This window comes from Ixodes scapularis, unplaced genomic scaffold (genome assembly GCF_016920785.2).
Source record: "Ixodes scapularis isolate PalLabHiFi unplaced genomic scaffold, ASM1692078v2 PGA_scaffold12__126_contigs__length_90152505, whole genome shotgun sequence".
NCBI classification, from domain to species: domain Eukaryota; kingdom Metazoa; phylum Arthropoda; class Arachnida; order Ixodida; family Ixodidae; genus Ixodes; species Ixodes scapularis.
In genome coordinates, this window is record NW_024609838.1 from 70,786,789 (window position 1) to 70,811,536 (window position 24,748).

The 24,748-nt window shown below is 48.1% G+C and overlaps 1 protein-coding gene across 1 annotated transcript in view; it reads left to right on the top strand.

The window, feature by feature from the left end:
* The first annotated feature begins 926 nt into the window (after positions 1–926).
* The window catches only part of LOC8050708 (metalloprotease TIKI1), a 93,332-nt gene continuing 69,510 nt past the window's right edge, over positions 927–24,748 (top strand). Inside the window, exons 1-2 of the mRNA XM_040210879.2 lie at positions 927–986; positions 19,775–19,843. Of these exons, the coding sequence (XP_040066813.2) occupies positions 951–986; positions 19,775–19,843 (105 nt within the window). The 5' untranslated portion in view covers positions 927–950. The remainder of the gene's footprint in view (positions 987–19,774; positions 19,844–24,748) is intronic.

The following is a 24,748-nucleotide window of genomic DNA, read 5'->3' on the forward strand; positions in this document are numbered from 1 at the left end:
CTAATCACCCAATTCAAGATCTGCTCCTACGTCATACAAAAGAATCGGTGTTAGCTGCACACCCGATCACATATTTACTGAGAACACGGCTCAAGCACATCGAAGCACGTTTGCTTTGTACATATGTGCACTTCCAACATCTCCGAAGAGAGTTTTTGCATGACCCTTGTGAAGCCGCACTCTCACCGCTAATAAAAGACAGTCTGCAGACACTGCCTTTTATTAGAGTTTCTACTTTGTCATATTGCACATGGCTCGCACAAAAAATCTCTTTAGAGATGTACGAGGCAATTCTATCATCGCGTCTGCAGCAATTACCGCCTCTTTTGTACGATGTATTACCGGTGTGACCGTGGCTTCACTCGTGTTTCGCGCATCTCCCGCCGGGGGGCACTGTCGGTTTAGGGGCCCCCGCGCATGCGCGGTCTCTCACCACGCGGTCTTGAAAACGTGTGCACGGATGATGACGGTTCCTGGAGGCCCTGGTCATGTCGCGCACCTCACAACGTATGCCAGAAGTGCGAGCGAGTCATCTGACACACTTGTTCCACGTCGAGGAGGCGCCGTTTCAGACACCTATTTTTCTTTTGTCACCGTAGACCGGGCTTTTTTTTATTTTTGGGCCACGGACGTCGGTCGGCGCGATCGACGACCGAAAATCAATCAGTCGGTAGGCCGTCGTTACTCTCGGGGGCGCAATCGTTTTTCCTCGGGGAATAAATCGGCGGCGCTTCTAGGGACCGTCGCGCTTCCCTATTCCTCGATTCCTCCCGGCGCCCTTCCCACCAACCCCGAAGGGGGGAGGAGAGGAGCGCTCGCAGCGACGCTCGACGGCGGCTGCGCACGCGGGGGTGGCTCAGTGCGTGCTGTGCGATGGGAGCGCGAGGAGCTACGCGGGCCGTCGGGACGTCGTCGGAGTCGGGCGCCGGCTGAGGGGGACCTCGCTCAGCATGCAGGCCTGGCTGCTCTGCGTCGTCAGCTGCCTGGTGAGCCCGCTTCCTCCGTGCGCGCTCTGTCTGTCGGCCGAGTCGGTCCGAGAGGGCACCGACTGCGCCCCGACCGTCGATCGGAGGAGAACGAGGCGGCTATCTGTCCTGGAAAAAGGTGGCGGGTTCTCAATTGACGAGCGTAACGACGAACATCGATCGGATTAGTTGGCTCGAAAAGTGCACATCGTTAAGGGCGCAGAAGCAGTCAACAGATTTTCGCGAGACGATCCTGAGTAAGAAAAGCATCCCGCTCGCCGACCCGAACACGTGGGCACCATTTCGTGTGTTTAGCGTCCTTCAAATAAATACCTAGATTTCGCTGAATACCGTTCCAATGGGATTTCTCGTACTTATATTACATGCGACGTGTGTTTCTATTTGGAGAAAAGCGATCCGCGTACGAAGCACTGGTCTTCCAGACCAGTAACCCGCTGTCGTATCTAACGCGTGAATGAACCTCAAGGGACATTGACACAGTCGTGTTTGACTGTCTATAAGACCATTTGGTCATTCATGCTTCGTATGAAGCGTGGCGATCAATTTAAGGAGTACCTTTCCAGGCGACATACGGATACAGGATAACTTAGTGTACTCGCGGTCACGTCATAACGTACGCAAGAAAACGTATAGTTGGGTCTGTGAGTGGACCCTCATGCTGTGACGAGACCGCGAGACTGCGGCACATCCGTGCTTCGCACGCCGCATGCCAAGCTCCTTGAATTGGTTGCCACGCTTCATCGAAAGCATGGATTTCCCGATGACTTGCTAATGTATTTCTCGCCATTCGTTACCCATAGTCTATTTCACCTGATGATGTACCATAGGAAAGTCTGCAAGCGCGAGTTCCTTGCTCTAGGGCTCATTTCGGCGGCACCTCTCGTGCACTGAGGGCAACTGTCAACGTTACGAGCTCGCGCTTCTAGCCTTCCCTGCGGTACAACATAGGGTGAAACGGAGTATTGCGCTTTACCTTTAGCGCAAGCGAGCCTATGCCAATGATCGTATCCGGTTCGTAAGTTGCGTTTGGTTTTGATGCGCTCTCAGCCATTTGAACCCGCGGGAATGTCATGGACAGATCATGACTTCATCCGGACAGATCAGGACTGTGTCGAAAACTTTCCTCGAGGAGAGAAAGAAAAGAAAACTGTAGCTGAGACGGCCTTGCTCTTGCCTATATCTCTGGAGCCACTAAATAGGCTACGGTCAGAGTATCTGAAATTCATCCTCCGCTATTTGCTCGTGGACGCCGTCATTTTGGTGCTCATCCACATTAGGATCAAAAAGATGTGGTTTTTTGAACTATAGATACTTTGTCACGAAGCTCAGGCCATATATCGTTCTACTTCGTTGCGGACTGCCTTAACATAAAAAAAAAAAAAGTTTCTTTTTTCTTTTGCGATTTTAGACAAAATGTTTATGACTTGCAAGCATGATTTTAGGCAACGAGAAGGTAAAACTGTCGTTATGATCTGAATTCGTTAGCAGCATTTGGCCGAGAGGCGGCGAATCCAGCTCAGTTGATTTGTACTTTTGCAACCGATATTGTCGCTTTAGATTCAAATTATTCGTACGGTGACATGTGTCGTTGGTATGGACAACTTACGTTTCCCGCAAAATTGTACACAATGGGAGTTATCCGTAACAACGAAACAAAAACGCATTTATTTACCCAATCCGTTCCCAAAATTGTTTATATAGCGGATTATCAATATAAGAAGTTTTAGTAATTATTTCCGATACCTCGGATATCTCACGCGCAAAGGCGCTGGCGCGGAGTAAATCAGGTGTCGCCTATCGAAGTTATCGCACCAATATACAATACAACTCCCTTTCAATGGGGTTCGTATACTAATGATGTTTGCGCAAACGCGCACTCTGTCGTCACTGTCATTTCTTGTCCCTGACGTCTCCGGACCTGCAGCTAATGCAGTGTTCATCTCGGCTCTGGCAGCCGACATGAACACTGCATCAGCTAGTCATTAGGTTCTGTTCGATTCGGCCAGAAAGTTCGGAGTTCAGAGGACTGCATGAGTCTAACTTAGGTATTGAGGCATTTGGCGCATAAAGTAGAGAGGAGAAGAACAGGGCAGGAAAGAGCGCCACTCACAACTACTGGTTTACTGACAGGAAAAAGAAAGAAGACAGAATGATCCATACCTGACACGTGCATCTACCGCCAGCTCCGTGAATGACAGTCTCGTTCATCCAGGCTCGTGTGGAGCCTTCGTTGTCTGTTGAGAGAATTATCTTTCCTTGTTTGATAGCGTAGAAACAACAGTGCAGCCATCGCGTTAAGACTGGCGCTGTAATCGACTTCCGGAGCGGAGAAGAAACGTGTTGACCACGTGATATCTCATTTCGATTTTGAGTTGCGGAGGAACGCCAACGATGGAGAAGAACCGAGACGCCTTGTTTCCACCGTCTACGACGTGTATACGTTTGTCCAGGGCTTCATGGGGTCATTCGCCTTTATTTTGCTTTCAAACATACAAACAAAATATTTTATATTAATGCTTTTTTTTTTATTCGAGTGCACTAAAACGTTTCCAAAACGATTGAAATGTGATCCTGTCTCCATTCTTTAACGATTACCGTCCGCCTTCTATCGCTTCTATAAGCACTGCATGTCCTTCGACCTCATACGCTACAAAAAAAAAAAAAAAAGTATACAGGGTGTAAAAAAAAAAAAAAAAAAATACAGGTTTTTTTCTTTTTGCAAAAATAAACTAGGCATCGCCGGACGCTCATTCTCAGCCCAAAGGTAGCGCTAGAGGTAACAACCAGATGCCAGAGTTTCAGCCCGAACGGACACCTTATTCAAAAGTTATAAGTAATTTTTGCCCGTTTTTGCCGGCTTTCAGTTTCTAGTGCCGTAGAGCCCAATGTATTCGAAAACTCCGTCGGCCACCGTTTTCCCATTGAAATTTTCAGAAAATCACTTATAAATTTTGTTTAAGGTATCGGATCGGGCTGAAACTTTGGCATCTGGTTGTGACCTCTAGCGCTGCCTATGGGCGGAGTATGAGTGTTCGACGATGCCTAGTTTATTTTCGCAATAAATAAAAAAAAAAAATACTTTGTGATTTTTTTTTTGTTTTTGTGACACCCTGTACATTGATTTGGCAAGAGTAAATGAATTCCAAGTCTGCCGAGCTTCGCTTTGACGATGGGTCCGAGACATGGGGTTGATTCCGCATACGGGATTACAGGCGGCAGCGCGCGCGGTAGCGGTCTTTGAGGATGAAGGCCTGACGAGAGCGTCGCCCTGGCCGAAACAGTTCTTGACCGTCACCGTTTAGTCTGACTTCCAAGAAAGACCCACGTGGACGTGCGAGAACCATGTCAGTTCTCGGCGTGTTTTCCCCGGTCCTGTTACTGGGCGACCACAGATACCGGTTATTACGAAGTCGGTTATAACGAAATGGCGTCTACAGCGAAGCGATTGCGACTTCCCATCCCTTTTGCACTTCGTTATAACCGAGGATGGTTATAACGAAATAGCGGATATAGCGAAGTGATTTCTGATTCCCGTTGACTTTGTTATAACCCGTCTCGACAGTACCAGCGTACACTCTCAAGAAAAAAGGGTGCATCGTTACACCCTTTGTCCTATATAATACACCCGAAAACTTCATTTCGACGTACAGAGCCCTATAGTCGAACAGACGTCCCCAAAATTTACGAGGGGCTTGGTAACGGTGGGATATAACTTCTTAAACGGCTAAAGTACGTATCAAAGACCACATAAAGAAAACACCAAGTTTTTACAGTTGGAACAAGAAAACCCCGATTATTTTTTTGGGAGTGAGTAACACGTACATTAGCTATTCTAATAAGTTGCACCACACGGCTATCAAGCACGTGACCACACGGCTATCAATTTCCCGCCGTCCTTTCAGGTGCAGGGCGCTGTACGTCGAATTGAAGTTTTGGGGTGTATTATATGGGACAAAGGGTGTAACGATACACCCTTTTACACCTTTTTTTTTTTGAGAGTGCAGCGTATAAAGCATGCCGTATTGGTCTCAGCTACGTAGACAGCCGAGTGCCAATATAGAAAATCGCCTACCTTTGAAATGTGTCAGAGTTGTCAGACTGACTCTCTAGGCTGCTGAGGGCAGGGGCTAATACGAGTGAAATCCGATCCCCGTGTCTTTCAAGAAATAATACCAACGTAGCAAATATCCACGTAGCATTAGAGCTTAGCCATCTATATATGTCATCGCATTCAGCCGCCGGCATTTTTCACGCTCTCTGAGCAATCAAAATACCGTCGTATAAACCCAACAGCATTTCATCGATATATTTAAAACTGCATACAGTATGTTCAGGACTGAACAGCAACAGGGTAGGATATACTACATGGTGTCGAGCTGTTATGATAGCTTGACAATTGCTTTGCTGGCCAGATGAAGCTTGCAGGGATGTCCAGCAATGTTTTCCCCATGGCGATCCTCAAGGCAGTTGGAAGTCGACGCAGACAATGGGATTTGTTAGTGCAGACAAATGGGACCGACGGTGAGCCACGAGTATGGCTTGATATGAAATTAGTGACTCTCTGAACCGAAAATACCAGAAAGATTAATCTCTTTCACAAGTCTTCATTAATGTGTTTTTCGTGCCGCAAAAAAAAAAAAAAAAGAAAAAAAAAAAAGAAACAACTTTAAATTATAACTTTTTGAGTGCCCATTCAAACAAGAGTGTTTGATTAAATTGTGTAATGAGTCACCCGGGCACTCGCTCTTCCGATTTCGCATGCAAAGCTACTCCTTACATTGGTTCTCCCCTTCCCTACGAAGCGAAGCAATTTGAATAGAAAGCACTGTGATCGAATTCTTATTCTGACGCAGCCGTTCCTCCGAACATCATTCGTGCCGAACCAAGCTCAGTCGAAACAGCCCGATCCGCTGCGAGGCGACGAGCGATGCACGGAGATGACCAGTGAAATACACTCACATCTAAAAGCTTGCTTTCTGAAATTGGGGTTTGAATTCTTTCGTTCCATAATGGCAAGTTAAGCGCTGCTCCGCTTCACTGTAGCGATGTTAACTGAGGGAAGGGGAAGAGTCTTTTGCCGTTCTCTGAACTGCCTTCTGCACCCGATGGCACAGCAAGCGGGCACGTAGGAGCCACGAAATACCAAATGTTAGGGTGTTTTTTTTTGTTTTTTTAGCACATGAGTCACTGCGCTCAAAGGGTATTTCACACGAGGGACAACTCAGCGCAGGAATGTGCGTGAAGTCGACAGCAGGCGAAATTTCTTCCATGCAGCTTCGTCGTTCGCTCCGTCAAAGTACCGGGGAGAGGGATTTATCTATTTTTAAAATTTATTTATTTCACATACTTTCAGTCTAAGTTAAGGACTTCGATAGTAGTGGTAATTACGAACACATTTTGAAAAAAAAAAAAAAAATGTACCAGCAATCGAAGCACACGCAAGAACGCCACACAACATACAAACCACAAGCGACATCCAATGCACAGACGAATGTATGCATTGGCATACAGTGTATACAGATAGTCATGTTGTGTCTACATAAGATGAAAACAACTCAGAGTCATGGAGCGAAACAATATTCTCGGTAGTACATTACATTCTTGCACTGTGCGTAAAAAAAATAAAAGATAACAATCTGTTGAACGAGAATTCATGCAAGTAACGCGAGTGCTTTTTCTGAGTGATACGCGACTTATGAAATGTCACGTAAGTTGATGGTTTTATGAGCAATGACTCAGGAAGAATAATAAAAAAAACTTCAAGCGCTTGTTTTTTCGTCTAGACTCAAGGGAGAGAAGATTAGATAGAGCGTACAGCTCTGTTAGTGGATCTAATCAACGCTACGTTTGAAAAAAAAAAAATCTAAAGCTATTCGTTGCACAATACTTCAGCCTGGGCGAGTTGGTGGTTTACACTTACACTTCACAGCATTCAAGAACAAACACACCTCAAAAGTTTACTCACATAAAGAAAGAACACTCACACAGCGCAGTGGGAGTGTTCTTTCTTTGTGTAAGTGAACTTTTGAGGTGTGTCTATTCTTGGGTGCTGTGAACTGTAAGTAATCGTTGCACGCGTTCGAGATGAAGGATAAGGTTTTTCGCCGTGTGGGTCCCATACCTCAGACGCATACCATAACAGAGGACGTACCAGCATTTTGTAAGCGAGCAGTTTTGTTTCTGTGGTTGCCGATTTTCAAGACCGCCGTGAGAGGGCCAGCCTTGTATAGACCTTTTCCGCTTACTCTTGCCCCCAACCGCCAAGAAGGCATATCCGGTATGGGCGACGAAAAAATATTAAAACGTTTCAACCTGCAAATAGTAAAAAAATAGAGGGGAGACAAAATGAGAATGGGTGACGGTTACGCTTATCTCCTAAATGCATTCTATAGACCTTTCCAAAAAGAGCGCTCTGGCCGCCGCCATTTTGCGAATCGAGCGACCCCTATCAGCCAGAAATTTCTGGCACCCGCCTGAGCTGTGGAAACCCGGTCAGCGTGACTCCCCACATGCATTTTGCATTCGAAGTTCGCCGGCTTTTCTTGGAAGTTTTTTTTATTTTATTCGCCTGTTTAGGATGCTTACCCTTTGTATGTTATCTTCCAGTCTGAGAACCAGGGAATACCAGGGCTCGTAGCCCGCTCGGCCTTCGCAGGAAACGAACGAAGAGGGCAAACGTCAAGCAGCCCGCGACGCAGGCAGTTCGACGTGCTTGGAGGATTATTTCCGTCGAGATAATCTCCAAAAAGCCTTCCAGGCTGTGTTCCGGGTCTTCGCAAAAACTAGCTGATAGGGTCGGGTCCGGGGTGTGGCGACATAATAAGCACGTTCGTTCATTGCTATGAAGCTGTGCAAAAAAAGGAGCTCTCTTCTACATGTTCCCCAAAACACGCCGGATTCCGTCCCATCGTCGTGAAGTGACTATCGTCGACACTGTATATTGGACATTCTGTGTTATTTGAGACCTTTCTCAAATCCTGTTCGGATAATGCGGCACCGAGGGGTACGTACAATATATTTTTTGTTCGATTGATGAGACTCATTGAATCTTATGTTGTGGGCGGGGAATATCCATGCAGTACGGATATCCTGTGTGGTCAAATATTTTGACCTTTATAGAGTGACACGGCTGAGTTTACAGTGCCGTAAAACAATGAACATAAAATGAAACAAACATTCCAGTTGCATTTGTACTGTCGCGCACGGACTCACCAAAACAGCTTTCATTTCTTTGTTTTTGTTCCCAAAAATAGAGCACTGCTTTCTTAAAGACCTCTATAAATTATGCTCGCCACAGAATACAAGATAAAAAAGAAAACGCGGCAATTCAGCCACCACCAGCGTCCGGAATTGCGCCAACGCAGGCTGCCACAGCCTACTGACGAGAAACTCCACAGCTCAGCGCAGTCGGGCAACACTGACGTACACTCTCAAAACCAGGGACACGCGCTGTAAATCGCTTCGTCCGAGACTGCCGCTGGAAAGGTCTATTGGCGTGGCGACGGCAAAACAATGTCTTCGCCCATACTGGAAGTGACGACAATTCAAGATGGCGGCGCCCTTGTGAAAAAGGTCTATACTAGCCTTTGCTTTCGTGTTGTCCAATTGAGTGGTTTTCTACACTTGACACCGCCGCAGACGAATTTAGCGAGCTCTACATTTGACACCAAATAGTTCCATGAAAAATATGATTAAAACAAAACTGATCGGCCGCCAAAGCGGGAGTGTTCGTGCCACCCGAGTATCCCTCCCTCCCTCCGCCGAGGAGCTGACGAAAGAACGCCGCATCGTAAGAGCCTGACATTTTCGTCGAGTGATGCGCGCTCCGGGGAAAAATTCCCGGGATTTCTCCTTCCTCGTGTGAATGCCCCTTAGCGACCCGGAGCGTTGCAGCAGAAGCCGGTCGTCCACACCGTGGGCCCTGATACGCTGGCTCATGGCAACGATTGTAAACAGTGACGACGATACACACGTCTCACGTGACTGCTTCCCTTCAATGGTGCTGCAGAAAATCAAAACATACTCGGCTAGAGTGAGGCTGTTGTCAGCCAGTAGGCGTTAAAGATTGGGAATGCTGTACTCTGACAGAGTGTTTAGTGGCACTTCAGTGTACTATAGAAAAAATATTCGGACCGGCACAGGTTGGCAATGGGAGCTTGTGAGGCAGCGAGTGTAGACAACAATCCCGGCGCTGCAGTCGACAGGGCAGCTGAATCCCGCACGCACGCATACAACCACTACCATCATACTGACCCTATACTGCCGATGCGCCGGTGGCGACACCTATCACTAACCCCATACGCCTCAGCGATCCGCTGAGGAGTGTGGAGTAGATGTGAGACGTGTGTGCATTCTAGTCTGCAGTGACACTTCTAGAACCCGCTATCGGCGAGCATTGTTTCCCTTGGTTTCCTTTTCTGATTCGAATGTGACGATACCGGATACAGTCTGGCAGACAAGCTGCCCGGCCTTTTGGAGCTCGGGCAAAAGTTGTACCGGCACATTGCCGGCACACACCTGAGAAGCGCCACCCGGATTGCGCACACTCTCCAGCCTTTGACCACGCGAGCGCCTTTGTCGAGGATATGGAAAATATTTCGCCGGGGAATGACCACCCGAATTAGTTATTAGTGAACGGGACGCGAACTCAGCGTGTTGAACCAGGAATTGTGCCGGCAGGCGCGGTAGGCATTTTGGGACGCTGCCGTAGGCTGCCTTTCTGCACACCTCTCCGTTTAGTGAACTGTGCTTGAAACTTTCACGGATGTGACCATTTTACTGGAGGCTACTTTTATACTCCGTTGAAGTTGACGGCGCTGTAGTAGCACGCGCTAGCCGGGCCAATGGACCACCTCCCTTTCTTCACCCGACCCTTCTCTGCGTGTGGTATACAGGCGGGAGCGTCATCACGTGGTGTGAAAGGTATATGTATGACTGCTTCAACGAGCGTGCAGCTTACGAAACACTGTCAGCTCAGGAATGGGCGTGCTTTATCATCGAGACAACTAAGGGAAAGAGAGAATCGCAGATTTTCACGCGACGACGCCAAATACACGACGCTCTGAAACCTGCCTGGAGGCAAGGCCGAATGGAAGGATACGCACGACCGTTTACCCGAAGTGTCCTCTTTTCGCATGAACAGCTTGGCGCCAATTTAGGGATAAGAGGGGCAATTTTGTCCCCCTCCTCGTTCTCTCGTCATTTTCCGAGCAGGGGCGGCTGTAGTGTTGCGAAGAATGCCTGTTTGGGGCAAGCGGGTCACGGTTTTGTTGGGGGACGGGGTTGTTCGACGCCAAGTGACACTCCTTCTCCTCGATCGGACCTGTTGTTCTGTATAGCGCCGTCAGTAAAGTTGTTTTCTTTTATTTTTTTTTCTTCGAAAAAGGACGTACGTGTACCTCAGACTGCCGTCGCGAACCCGATTGAGTTGTGGAAGGTGACGCTAGTGGACCTTTTTCCGGTAACGATTGTCGTCTGGGAGGTTGTCTGCGAACTACAAATGATGGACAGCCCATGGCATGCCTCAGCCCGTTAGAACACATTGGCATTGTGCCGTGGTATCGGTTTTGTTTCTTTTTATTCCCCATACCAAGGATGGTAGAAAGACATAATGTAAAAAAAAAAAAAAAATACAAATACGCGCAAAGATAGGTACTGATAACGCTGGTCGTGCGGGATGGTGCCTTTCGGAAATGGCGACAGTAGAAAAGGGCCAGGGGAGTGGTTGGACGCATGCCAAGATGCTTACCGAAAAAAAAAAAAAAAGTTCAGCGCTGAATGTACTTGAAGGGGTCTTGCTCCTTGATTCGGTTGCTGGACAGCTAACATACTCGAAGTCAAGCTGTTCATTACCAAAACGCAGCAAACCAAACTCTTAGTGGTACACAAAACAGTTACATACACGAAGAAAAGGTAGAACAAACTGCATCTAAATGCCGCCCACAGCTTGGGTACGACAACTTTTGTCTTTGGGGACTTTCAGCAAACCGTTAGCGTGATCCGCGTACCGCACTACTGGAGCGCGCGCCATTTGAAGCATGGTTTTAAGCTCGTGCTCCGCGGTCACAGTATCAGCCGGGCGCGCGCTTGACAACACGCTTCAAAGGCTCCCGGAAGTGCGATACGCGGAACACGCTAACGGCTTGCTAAAGGCCCCACTATGCCAATAGCAAACACCTTGTTTTCAGTATGGTGTATGAGCGGGATGACTTTGGCTTTCAGCTGTTTCAGCCTTCTCTGGAATAGAACCCCGAATAAGGTCACAATATAAATCAACTGTGCCGCGGCGTTCTCATCGACTTATATACACAGAAGAAAACATATGGGACACTGCCGAAAGCTCTGAAAGACGGTGCCAAAAAAACAAAACAAAAAAAAAACAAAAAAAAAAGGCAGAGAGAGAAGAATTGCCCACCACATTCTCTGTCAGCGGGGAAACAAGGCACACGTTGAGCTCTAAGTCCCCGGTCCATTTGGGGCTCTGAGCAAATCCTGGCCCGAGTAAATCCTGTTTTGGGCCCGGGTCCTCGCGGACCGGTCCCTCGGGCGAGTGTCCGCTGTCGACGAGGAAAAATGCCGCCGCTGCAGGCAACCTCTGCCCCGACATTGTGGAGGTCCGTGAGTTGCTTCCAGCCTGAGGGAGTTTCTCCGTCACTCACTCCTTCCGATGGCCCTTGTGCGGACACTCAGTCGTCCTAAGCTCTTTCTCCTCTGTCCCTTCTGGTGTCCCGTTGAACGTAAATTCACTGGATCCCCGGCAAGTAACGCCATTGATTTCCCTGCCTTCGAGCGGTACACAAACGAATGCTGACATATAGACGACCAAAACCGCACAGTGCGATTAGCAGATTGGTCTCCATGACAATCGCCATTTTCGTCCTTTCGAATCTCCGAAGGGGTTGTTTTAAACCAGTCGGGCCAAAATCGCTATGGAGCGTCATCGTATACATTGAAAGCCTTCCTCGCCAATGTAAGCATCTTTGGCACCGTGTAGGAAATCAACTCGTCCATCTTACAATGATATTGCTCTTACGCTTCAAGACGGAAAAATTATTTTTCGATACCTCCAGCACCGATACCGCATGTGTTGGCGGTACGAAGACGTATACGCTTGTTTCGTCGGTGTGTAGATAGCGACAACCTCGGTATACAAGAAATGTCTCTATAAGGCCATCCGTCACCAGCGAATTCTTATAGGCACACCAAGAATGGAGAGGTCAAAGAGAAAGTGCACTGCTCATTTCGGGAACCAAAATGGCGACCATACGTGGAGCTTGGCGCCACATTCTCAGGATACAGTGACTTTACTTGGATGTTCCTCCGTTGCGCGCGTTTTACTCCCGCCTGGGGCTCTAAGTTGGAAACTCGGCGAGAAAGTCGGCAAGATTTCCGTCTGCCGCGATAGGCCAAGGTGAGGCGCGGAGCTTGCCAATCAAGGGGGTCATGTGCCAAATGCGGGGCTTCAAGGGCCATAGACATATCTGCGTTTGAGCGCAGTGCCGAATAACTTACCAGGAAATACATATTACTCCGCGAAAATCCAATAGCCTTAAAGCCGACAGCTTTTGTGTAGTTGGGAAGGCGGAACGCGCAGGCTCGAGGTTTTCCCCTTTTGGCTCATTTTTCAAAACCCGATCAAGCAACGTTGGCGGTCGCCATTTTTTGAGCACGAAGCGTGTGACTGCCCTAGCCCTCGCCGAACCCTGACGAAGCTTTCGTGTTTAGTACATTGTCAGAGTATATGCTCATGCACATACTCTGAGCACCAGAGTGTGTACCAGAAATTAAGCCCAAAATTATCCGGGCTCGGATAATGGTCACTGCACAGATGACGAGCAGTTCTTAAAAAAGGTATATTGGGATGCTATTGGGTGGCGAGGGTGTAGGAAAAAATGTCCCCAGAATAAATGTCCCCGGAAAAAATGTCCCCGGAAAAAAAGGCCCCGGAAAAAAAGGCCCCGGAAAAAAAGGCCCCAGATGGAAAGTAGGAAAAAATGTCCCCAAAGGATTTTCTATCTCTGGGTTTCCCTGACCCTCATGTGCTTCGGGCGGTCCGGTCATATGTCCTGGGAAAAAAGGCACCGTGTGGCAGGTAGGGGAAAACGGCTCCGAAAGAGGATTAGTGAGAACGAAATTTTACCGTTTGCATTATATCCCCAAATAAGCACCTTCAATACCTATAATAACTTTGATGACAATTAACCTCTCGTTTCTATAAAAAAATGACCGCATCTCCACGTGGTGAATTATGTTGATTGGGGCGAAGCTCTGGTGGTGCTGATGATACTGATTTTATTGTTCATAGGTAGTGCTGATGGTGCGGATTTTTTTTATTGCTCATAGGTATTGCTGAGTTCCGGGTTGCGTTTCGACTTCATTATTACTGCTTTATGGTCGGTGAAATGCAGAGCCAGTGGTTCTTCTAGCGGATCAGCTTGGATCCGCTGGATGCCGTGGGAAAGCATCTCCACGTCCATGTCAGAAAGAGAATGTGTGGTATAGAACGTGGTTATATACGCATTTGAGCATTTGACCGCAGCGCCCTCCGCCCTCTCGTCTATAAACGTTGAGCCAATACATGCAAATTTTAACGCGATTACATACGCATTTGACCGCAGCGCCCTCTGTTGTATAGACGTTGAGCGGCTACATGCAACGTTTCATCCATGACATCCCCAGCTCTTGAGTTACTACCACATCTCAAAGCCCCTACTCGTCCCGCAGTTAAGGCGATGGACTAGAAATCCATTGGGGTCTCCCGCACAGGTTTGAATCCTGTCGACTGCGCAAACATTTTTTCTTTTTTTAAGAAGACAGATGGGATGGCAATCGATGTGAGCACGGACGCCGGACGGACAAGGCTAGACCCTAAAGAGCTTCGCCCCTTAAAAAAAAACAAAAAAAAAAACTAGTGATCGCTTGTTCGTGTTAAGTGTCGCGCTTTTTAGCTATTTGGAAAAGGGTACACAAGTACTTATCAAATTTCCCGACACAATAATTTCGTTTTAGCTAGAAGTGTTATGAATGTTTTATTCACAATGAAAAACAAACACAAACAGTTGAGATGCAATGTTGCAAAATCAGGAATGAAATGACAAACTCTTGGTTCATACACAAAAGTCAAAAACAGATTGTACTTGAAGTGGAAAAAATGTCCCTTTGGGGACATTTTTTCCTACTATCCACCTGGGGCCTTTTTTTCCGGGGACATTTTTTCCGGGGACTTTTTTTCCGGGGACATTTTTTCCGGGGACGTTTTTTCCGGGGACATTTCTTCCGGAACCCGGGTGGCGAAGGCTGTCCATGACGATAGATGGCTGCTGCCATTTATCCTGATGGACAGCCTTCGAGATCAGCAGTCTCCTCTTTTGCCGAGTCCGGTATCTCGGTCCGTCGGCGGCTCCCTCGGTGCAGCACAAAAGCGCGGCAGCGTCGACAGCGCGGTCCGTAGGCGTTCTCTCGGACGTGGTCTGTCTAGGGTGCCTACATGCGGCGGCAACATGTAGGCACCCTAGGTCTGTCCATGCACGATGGCCAACGCCGTTAAGGGTAAGATTCAGTGCTGTGGCGCGCTACCTAATGCAAATGAGCGGAACGTTTGCGGAAAGCTTGTGCACACCGTTTCGTTAAAACGCAGTCAACCGCTATGGCCGCTCGCTGCTCACCAATAGTAAGCGAAATTCACGGCTACACGGCGGCGCCCGGCGATGGTGTTGACATGGCCCGTCCTGGGTTGAATCCTCTGGCTTCCGCGACTTTTGTTCATCAGGATGCATCGCAGCCTCGGAATAACCAGCTCCCGTAGTTCCTACTATTCCGTCCCCGAACGGGCAGCCGGTTGCACGTCACTCACGCGGTACTGAACAAGCACGACGTAACCCCCCCCCCCCCCCCCCCCCCCCCCCACACACACACACACTTTCTCGCGTTGCGTTGCGTCGGGCTACGCAACGGCGTGCGTCGTTGCGCAGCCCGGTGCCGTAAGGACGCCGTTCCGCGCTCAAACGCAGCCAAACGGAAATGTGTGTATAAGCGTCAAGAATAAAAAACGAGATACACAACGTTACGACCCCGCAGCAGGTTGATCATGTAACCATAGCGACAAGCAGTGACGTTCCGGCTCAAAGAGTGTAGTTTAAAAAGGAGAACTATACTGTGCTGCCAACCTTAATTCAACTGCGCAGCGAAGGATTGAAAATAGCGACACTGAGACTAGAAAGGCGACGCGATAGTTCAATCAAAAGCACGAAGAACTAACTCTTGACCAATCATAATCACTGTTAGTTTAATAAAAGCACAAAAATCAACTGGCCCAATACCAACCGATGGGCTGCTAACATATGCGACAGCATATTATCATATCTGATAAACTCGCCATACGTATTCAATACGCAGCGGTGTCGGAAGTTGCGGTTCGAGTCTCGGCACATGAACAACTGCACTGAGATTTAGTGACCCAAAACCGTGTTCTACAATTACATCGCGATTTTATCGGGCATGACCAAAATTTGACCCTCAAGTTTGTGTCGTTTAAGACTTGAAACTGTAATGCAGAAAAAGGCAAAAAAAAAAAAAAAAAAAGAGCTCTTCGTCGAAAGAACAGTTACAGAAGGGAACGTCTGTGTTTGTTCCTTCGACTAAAAGTTTTTCGTTTTCTGCACCACAGTCGCTGGTGTTGGACGACATAATGAGCTACCACCAGCTCGCTTGCACACTCACATGTTTTTTTTTTTTTTTTTTTCAATTGTGTAGTTGCTTCTTTTAGAAACGCGTGGGAGAGCTTTCGATTTTTGACACAACACTAAAAGTCCGCCACTGGAGGCGCTCAGATGAGAGGACGCCACTACTTTCCTCGTGTTCTTGCCGTTCGCAGTCCACCCCCACGTTCAACATTACGAAAACCTGTTAAAGGGATACTGACCCAAAGAATTTAGTGCCCATAATAAGTGGCGCACGTTCTTTCCACCAGCCAGCAGCCGCCGATGTGCGCGAGCACACTCAACAAAAATGACGTCACAGACTTCCATTCGCGGTTGAGATGACAGTGAAATGCATGGGCTTCGGACTAAAGGAGAATAAAGATAGGCTTTTCATCTCTACAAGTGAAAGCTACGTGCTTGTTAGACCAATTCATCGCTTACTTTTTACACCAGGCACCACTTTGTAGATGAAAAACTTGTCTTTATTCTCCTTTGGTCCGAAGCCCATACATTTCACTGTCATCTCAACCACGAATGGAGGTCTGTGACGTCATTTTTGTTGCGTGTGCTCGCGCACACCGGCGGCTGCTGGCTCGTGGAAAGAACGTGCGCCACTTATTATGGACACTAAATTCCTTGGTTCAGTATCCCTTTAAGATATCTGCAACCTCTACTTTCCCACATAGCACGTGGGAGAGATGTGTGGAAGTCTGTAGTGGAAAAGAGTAAAACACTAAGAAAGACGGGGGGAAAAAAAAGGGGAGGGGCATACAGCTTCTTAAACTTACACATTATACATTCAAGTGTATCAAGCTCTACCGCTTTACGGAGACTATCGTCGAGCTTCAGCCTGTTTGCCGCTTGGGGCGGGTCGAGGATCCACTAACAATGACGTCATGCTCGGGGCCTTGTCTCCTAGGTGGAATTGACTCACTGCACCTGTGCGGCGCCGGGATGCATGGGCCGACGCGCATTCCGCACGGAGTGTCGGGGAGCCCTCCACCCCTGTCGCCCCCCTGGGGGGCGTGAAAGCGTGGCCATTGTGGCTTCCCCGGTCGGGGACCTCATGAACTCACTCCTCCGACCGTCCCTGTACGGAACCCCTCAGAGTAACTCTATTTAGCTATTCCCCCAATTCTCCGCCAATACCACTTAGAAGACAAGGCCTGCTCATGATGTCATTGTTAGTGGATCCCGACCCAGCGGCAAACACGCTGAAGCTTGACGAGAAGCGACGCAAAGCGTCAGACACGGCCGTCGTAGCGTCGTCGCGTACTATATATAGCGTCGCGGTAGTTGTGAGACACTGCGCGACGCGCTTGCAGCGACGCTGACGCTAGCTATAGGCGTCGCATGCGTAGTTCCACTAATGGTGACGTTCGAGAAGGAAGTGCGCCGGCCTTTTCCCCTAGGTTGTACTGCCTCCACCCCTAACTAGAGGGGATGATGGAGCCTGCGGGCACCGAGGGACTCGCGTCCGGCATGCTGCAGGAAGGGGAGCTGCACCGTGTATAATAAGATCATTTTGCGACTAATTTCCCAGTGGGCGCCATGTTTAAGTGCGCCGTTCACGGCGCGTGCTCGGAACGAGTTCGCACTTGTAGGCTGCTAAGACTGGCAATCTTGATGGTGTCGAATGGACGTTGCAAAAGCGCGAGTGGGATCTCGCAGCATGCACGCGCTCAACAGTCGCGGACTCGGCTATGGCTGCCAGTTACGTTTTATTTGAGAATTCCGTGTCGACGTCTTTTGTTGCGAACTGAAAAGTCTAGATGGTCCTATTACCGGAGCGAGTCGATCAATGATTCAACAATTCGAAATCGATGCATGAGCATGTTTCAACTTACAGCAACCAAAATTGAAGGTCTATTTCCAGCTACATTATGTACTAATTTTGAAAATAGGAAAAATCTAGTCGCGTTGACACGGTCAACATAGGTTCACGGCTCTCTGGTATCGCGCAGGAGATTGCGATTCCGGAAAGCCGAGAGAACTATACCTTCTCGACAATTTCACACCACACCCGGCGGAAAGGAGCCTTCAACTAAGCCTTGTAGATGATAAAATCGAGTCAGTGTCACCGCTTCAAATATTACAACGTTCAGATATATTCGGTTACAAACTGTTACAAGCTGAAACAGCAATTATCATGAGAAAACTTGCACGCACCTTGCGAGCGTACGCGTGTTTATCGGCGGTATAGCGTTCGGTGCGCGCTACATTCACAAAATGTTCCGAGCACAGTCGAGAGGATGGCTTGGGGAAAAGCCTTTCCGGTTTACGGACGCAACCTACTGCAGCCGGAGATCGAAGTCACGTGGAAAGCGATGGCGCTTAGACATTGCAACCGCACTTGCCGGACTTGGTGCAAACTACATAGCTCCTCGGGCAGTATTCGACGCTTTCTGTCGTTATTCGTGCGCCCTATAACCGAGCAATGATGTCCCGATGACCGGGGGACTGTCGCCATCCAAGCCCGTGGCTCGAGTTAAAGGAGCGGTGCAACGATATTCAGTTGGAATGTTTTTTTACTTTACACGAGCTTAGTGGCACTAGTGGGACTCAAGGATACTCGCACGCAACGCCACTGACCAAGAAACGCCTTAGTTGCGCTGTAATTTCGAGGACAAAACCGAGTGTTTTCATTCAATCTCTCCTTCGAAAAACCTGATGACGTAGCTGGGCGGTAGCAGTACCGCCCAGTGACGATATTTGAATGCGGCTCATAGATTGGAACCGAGCATGGCGTGGACACTTGATTTAGGCTCGTGATAATAGATAGCTCGAGAAGCATTCGGGTAGTGTCCCGTGTCCAATCGCTGCAATGACAACAGCCGAACCATAACAAAGTCCGGAACTCAGCGCGTGTCCTGTGCCTTGCCAATCCCAGCGCATGGCTATGATCAACATTAGCGGCGTATAATCGGCTTGTTCTAGCTGCGAGTTGAGGGAGTGAACTCTGCTAGTTTTTCTTTATTTTTTTTTCTGCGACTTCGATTGCGTGTGGTGAAAAACGAACAGGTATTTCACAGGTCATTAACGTCAGGGATCCGTTCTAAGCGGTATTTGCGCGAAATACAAAAATCGTTGCATCGCCCCTTTAAGTTTGCAATTTTGAAACAGAAGAAAGCGCGAACGAACTTCGGGCAATGCATACAGCTAACACCGGCGAAGCCTCTCATCCGGGACTTTCACTCTTTCTAACGCACCAGCAAGGGGTAAACGCAACACCTCCTAAAGAAGAAGGCCGTAGCGCTCTTCTCGTGACGTCACAAAGGAGGGCCATCGGGGCGCGCGTCGAAGCGAAGGCAACACGCGCGGATCGACCGTCGTAACGCGTTTTTAGTCACACAGGCGTTTGATATTAGCTAAAATGAAAGCTGCACATAGCAACGGGTCTAGAAAACATTTTATTACACGAGAAAAATATTACACCGCTAAATAATCGGTACGAAATGGCACGAGGTATGCGTATAAGACGTCTATAGAAAAATGTGATTGTTTTAGGTCGGAAACATTGAGTCACGCAATTATTGTTGTAGGAATGCATATTTTATATGGAAATACTTCGACAAAATGGCGAGACACACAGTGATTGGAAACAGCAATACAGATCAGTTAAAAGTCAGGTAGACGTATAGTCAACGCGGACAAGGCAAGGCAAGTGTCACTTACGATCATGTAAGCGACGTCATCGCGTGCAGTCACTGAATTCTTGCATCATACCCCGGCCACATAGCAAAATTAATGTAATTTCGATGGAATGACATTATTGGGTCAACAAATCCTCTTGCGGCGCTCGTATAATCACTCAAGACCGCGAGCTGATTAAATCCTATATCACTGAATGGAAATATATTAACATTTCCGTGTGGCAGGGGTACTAAACTTACTACTTAGTCAACTAATTTACTTCTCCCTTGCTTGTAATGACAAAGTTTACTTTTTTTAATAGGGCGGAAGTTGCCAATATTTGTATACTATTGAGTAGTAAGCATGACCACGGTATTCGCAAACAGTGGAAAGAGCGTACTGCGGGTCGTCAGCTGCCCGGGGCCCCGTCTCACTGCAGCGTCGCCTTCTTTGCAGGGTGCGTCGATGGGCGACGCCTACTTGATCGAGCACCAACGACCGTCGTTCTGCGAGAGTCCTCCCAACGTGAGTGCTCCTCTGGAACGAGTGTCGGGGCACGACACAGTCGCCGGAAAAAGATTGGTTTCTCGCACATTCGCATGGACAGAGAGAAGCATTAGCCACAGACAGCAGGGCGTAGCTTATCACGCTTCTCGCTTAGTGACTGGTACCGGCGTTCTAATCGTCTATTGCTTTAATCTGATTGACTGCGGGCTGATAATGAGATGCTCGAACGTCGCCACGCCCCGCCTTTCGGTTGTTGTCGGTGACTCTTGAGTCCCACTGGAGCGACAAACAGAAACAAACGACAGCGACAAGCCTCAAACACATGCAGCAATCTCGCGATGGTAACCCTTGGCCACGACCTTTGGCCTTTGGCGGGCGTTTCGTCGTTCGGGGCTCGTGAAGTAAGCACGAGTGATTGCAAGCCTGCCAAAGATACGCTCGCGTGCATGATGCTAGTGCTTGTGCATAGCCTCCTTTGATCTACAAAGCCTGTCAAGTCGCGAAAGTCTCTGGTTCGAAGCTTGCCGCTGTCGTTTGTTTCTGTTTGGTCGATCTAATGGGACTCGGGCGTTGGCGCCGAGATGGTTCCATGGAGCCTTCTTACGGCCTCCGTTCCATGACATCACGACCAGGATTCGCCCCGCCTTGATTGGCAGGATGTGCCTCACCATGAAGCGGCGATTGGGCAGGCATTATCAATATGCAGGAGCTTCTATGATCCACGGGTAAGAGCGATCAAATGGCCCACCCGAGAAAGATGACAAACACGGGCGGCCCGCGTGTTTGTCTTCTCTCTTGCTGCCGTTTACTTAACCCCTTTTGAACCCACAGCTTGAAAACGTTCCTCACCAACTAATCCAACAAGAATACTTTTAATGGAAGATATGATTTTTGCGACCACAGCGACGCTTTTGATCGCGAACGCCGCCAATAGTGTCGGAAGGGCACGTAGAAATATAAGCAAATTTTTGCAACTCCAGCGCGCCGCTCGCGCTCTCGCGGACGACGGAGAACCAGAGGAGCGGGGACGGCAGCGGCGGCGGCGGCGCGGAAACGGTGGCAGGGACTGTCGGCCTTGATGCGTGAAGCCGTTTTAACGGACAAAAGTGAACGTGTTAAAATAGGAATTCTTATGTTCCGACTTGCAACCGCGTTACACGAAGGACCGTGATGTCTAATTTCATTGGGGACTTTTCCCAAATCGTATACGCTGCGGATTTCTGGTCTTGTGCATGGCCGCCAGCTCAATCTGCGCTCAACGGGACGGCAAACGCTCCCGCTAGTAATGTAGAGCTCTAGCGTACGGTCTACGAAGAGTCTAACCTTTGCCCTAGGAGAAAACTGGTCGAGCAACGGTATGTCGAATAATACACATCGGGATTGGGTTCGTGTTTTAAGGCCGTTACAAGGAACATGACCATTTATTCGAAGCACTTTCAAAAGACACAATACCCGTACTTGCTTTAAGGTAATTACAAAGCAAATAAATAAATTATCGAAGAATTTTAAGCACGTCTGTGTTAGCTAGCTGTTCGTGACGAGAGCTTAGAATGGGCAGTTTTGGCGAGAGCGGCCGCAACGTTGCAAATAACACGGTACAAGAAATGTACGTATATTAAAATATTTCTCTTCGATATAGCAATAAATAAAATCCTTAAACACGCCGATTCTATTAATAGGCAGTTTTAGCAAAGCGTTCCCGGAGGCTACCATTGCCTACCGTGAGCATGGCAACGCTCCTGGCGCGCGCTGAAACTTGTGCTTCAAAGGCGCAGCGCGAGCTTCCGGTTGCAATGCTACACCGCACAATAGCCTGCGGTAACAAACTTCCTATCAATAACCAGAGAGCAGTTTGATCACGTGTTGCAACACGCTAAAACCGAGACGGAGAGCAGCGAGTTGCGAGCCTGTGACACGAATGCAGCAATACTGTGAACGCTGCTCTTCCACATCTTGATGGTCACCGTGCGTGGCTCACTTCTGAGAGCACTGTTGGCCAGGCAAAGTGCAAGCACGATATCTTCATCACCCTCAATAATATTCTGCCACAAAGAGTGACGTGGCCGGTGCCCACAACGCGCTCGCCCACCGCAAAGCTTCGCAAGTCGAGGTTTCTGCAACTTTTAAATATCAGCATGCTCGTTTTCTTACCGCGCATCAACATCTCCGTCACCTGTAATATGATCCTGCCCTAACCGCTTCGCATTTGTAGACAAATAAATCAGTTTTAGCGCACTGACCAGCTTCAGCGAGCAGGCGCACGTGAAATCCATGGACAATCTCTCCAGGTCTCTTCCGACATCTTGGAACTACCGCCCCAACGCTTTGGGGAACCCAAAGAGCTTCGGGTGTCGCACTGCACATGCGCAGAACGTCTGCGCTTGCGGAGTGTGACGCCCCAGGCTGCTCGGTGTACCCAAAGCGCCTACGGACCGCCGATTTCAAAACTCTCCATTAGATGATGGGCCATTCAGCGCGCGGCACTCGTTACAGTAAGTATAGCAAGCTGGTTCGACGGTCACTCAATGCCATTCGATGGAAACGAAATATAGTTTTGCCATTTGGCAGGGAATTACTATCCCCTAAACATGTTGACACCATCATTTTTACGCCGTTATCATCTTGAGCGAAAAACAATCTCCATTTCCGAAAACGCTGCTGCGGATATGGATTTTTTCCATTTTTCTTCGTCCTCACTGCTCAGCCACGTAGTTTCCACGTCCGGTGGGGAACTAAATAAAACTTGACACTTATAAAAAGTACGATAATAAAAAAAAAAAAAAATAAACAAAGAACAATAACGTAAAGTAATAAAAACAAGGCTAAGCGCCAGTCGCGATTAAACCGTAAACACTTCCCAGTGGCGTGGCGACAACAAAACGATAGTCTCCCCAAAATATAAAAAGAGCAAACAAAAAAAAAAAAAAAAAAGAAAAAAAGAAAAAGGTGTCATCATTTTTAAGAGTCCTATCGGCGTCCTCTATAATGTCCTCTATAATCTTCGGCCCCTCAAATTTGTGTTTCATGAGTCTAGGGCCACAGGTGCTGATTTACGATTGAGTTTAATAGGAAAACACACGAACCTGCCACAACAGAAACATACTACCAGACCAATGTCGTGAACCAATTCGCTTCCCACCGAATTAGGTATGTTCTCATCTTCATACAATTCAAGTGGTGGCGAACTGATGCACATGGTTTTATTTAATTTAATTTTTAAGGCACTCGAAAATGCTCTCGTTCTCTGTTTGCCGTAGCAGTTTCTTCTGTGTCATCCAACTGCGGGACACACCCATACCTGTCACAATGGATCACAAGGTCCATGAAATAAGTTACATACTTACACAATGGCAGCCACAAGATTAAAGGAGCGGCAGTGAGACGCAATTAAGGTGCCTGTGATTTTAACGCGGTGGCGTTTAGGAACTCGTGTTGCAGAAAAGCCGGCGTCGGTGTCGGTAGGTGCGAAAATCCTGACTGATCAATATATGGTCATAACGTCACAGCCAAGTGTGACGTCACGCGTGACGTCACGTGTGTGGCGTTACGACACATGAGCTCGCGCGGGAATTTCAAACGACACACAATGCACACGTGAGACGTCACGAAAACCGTCACGTGCGCCGTCACGCGAAACGTGACGTTACGCGTGGAATGAAAGTGATTAAAACATGACATCAACCAAGCGTTTTATTTAAGGATCCCGTGTCGACGAGCGGGGATTTTGTCGAGAAATAAAAGCAGCAAAGTCGAGATGGGCCTATTGCCGGAGCGAGTCGATCAGTGATTCAACGATTCGAAAGCGATGCATGAGCATGCTTCAACTTTTAGCAACAGAAATAGAAGGCTTTTTTCTAGCTCTATTATGTACTAATTTTGGAAATAAGAAGAATCTAGTTGGGTGTTGTGACGGTCAACATAGGTTCACGACCCTCTAGTATCGCGCAGCAGATCGCGATTCAGGAAAACCGACAGAACTAACTTTTTGACAATTTCCAGCCACACCCGGCGGCGGAAATGAGCCTTCAACTAAGTGTTGTAGATGATAAAAACAAGGCAGTGTCACCAGTTCGAAATATCAATGTTACGATAAATTCGGTTACAAAGCTGAAATAGCAATTATAACGAGAAAACTTGCACACACCTTGCGACCGTACCCCATGTTTATCAACGGTACAGCAGTTAAGTGCGGTGCGCGCCCCATTCACGAAATGTTCTGAGCACAGTCGAGAGGATGGCGTTGGGGAAAAGTATTTTCGGTTTACGGACGCAACCCACTGCCGCCGGAGATTGGGGTTACGTGGAAAGCGATGGAGCTTGTACCTCTGTCAGACGGGAGCCTAAAAAGACCTTTACGCCAAAGGCCTTTAGGATTTTCAAATGACCTTTAAGTTCTGCCGTGCCATACAGTGCAAGTAAATGCCATTTAGACGATGTTTACAGCGATTGAAGTTCGTAGCTCGTCCAAACGAATAAATTACGTTTACGCCAGAAAAATAATATTTTGTCTTTCTCATGGAAACAAACTATTAAAAAATAAAAAAAGACGAAATGACGAGTTAAGTCGAGTGATTACAACAAAGTCCACTTCAAGCCCAAGCAAAGTGGTATTTTGGCTATCAGCGGCAACCCTGAGCATCTCCCACTCACTCAGTCCTAACGTTGCTGAGTGCTCCCGCTCTTTTCCGTGCTTCTGCTACGCTCTTGTCCTGTTCAGTTCGGCGTCGTGCTCGCGCTTGAGTTTCATCGTGCACGCGTCGGAGGTCCCCAGCCAATCCTTCCAAAGTCGTATCAGCGCCCAGGTCGCCTCAACGCTCCAATGAAAGCGCGGCGACCCGCTCCTCCGTCGTTCAACATATATCGCACGACGCGAGAGTGAGATACAGAAATATAAATGTACAAATAACAGACCGCGATCCACAT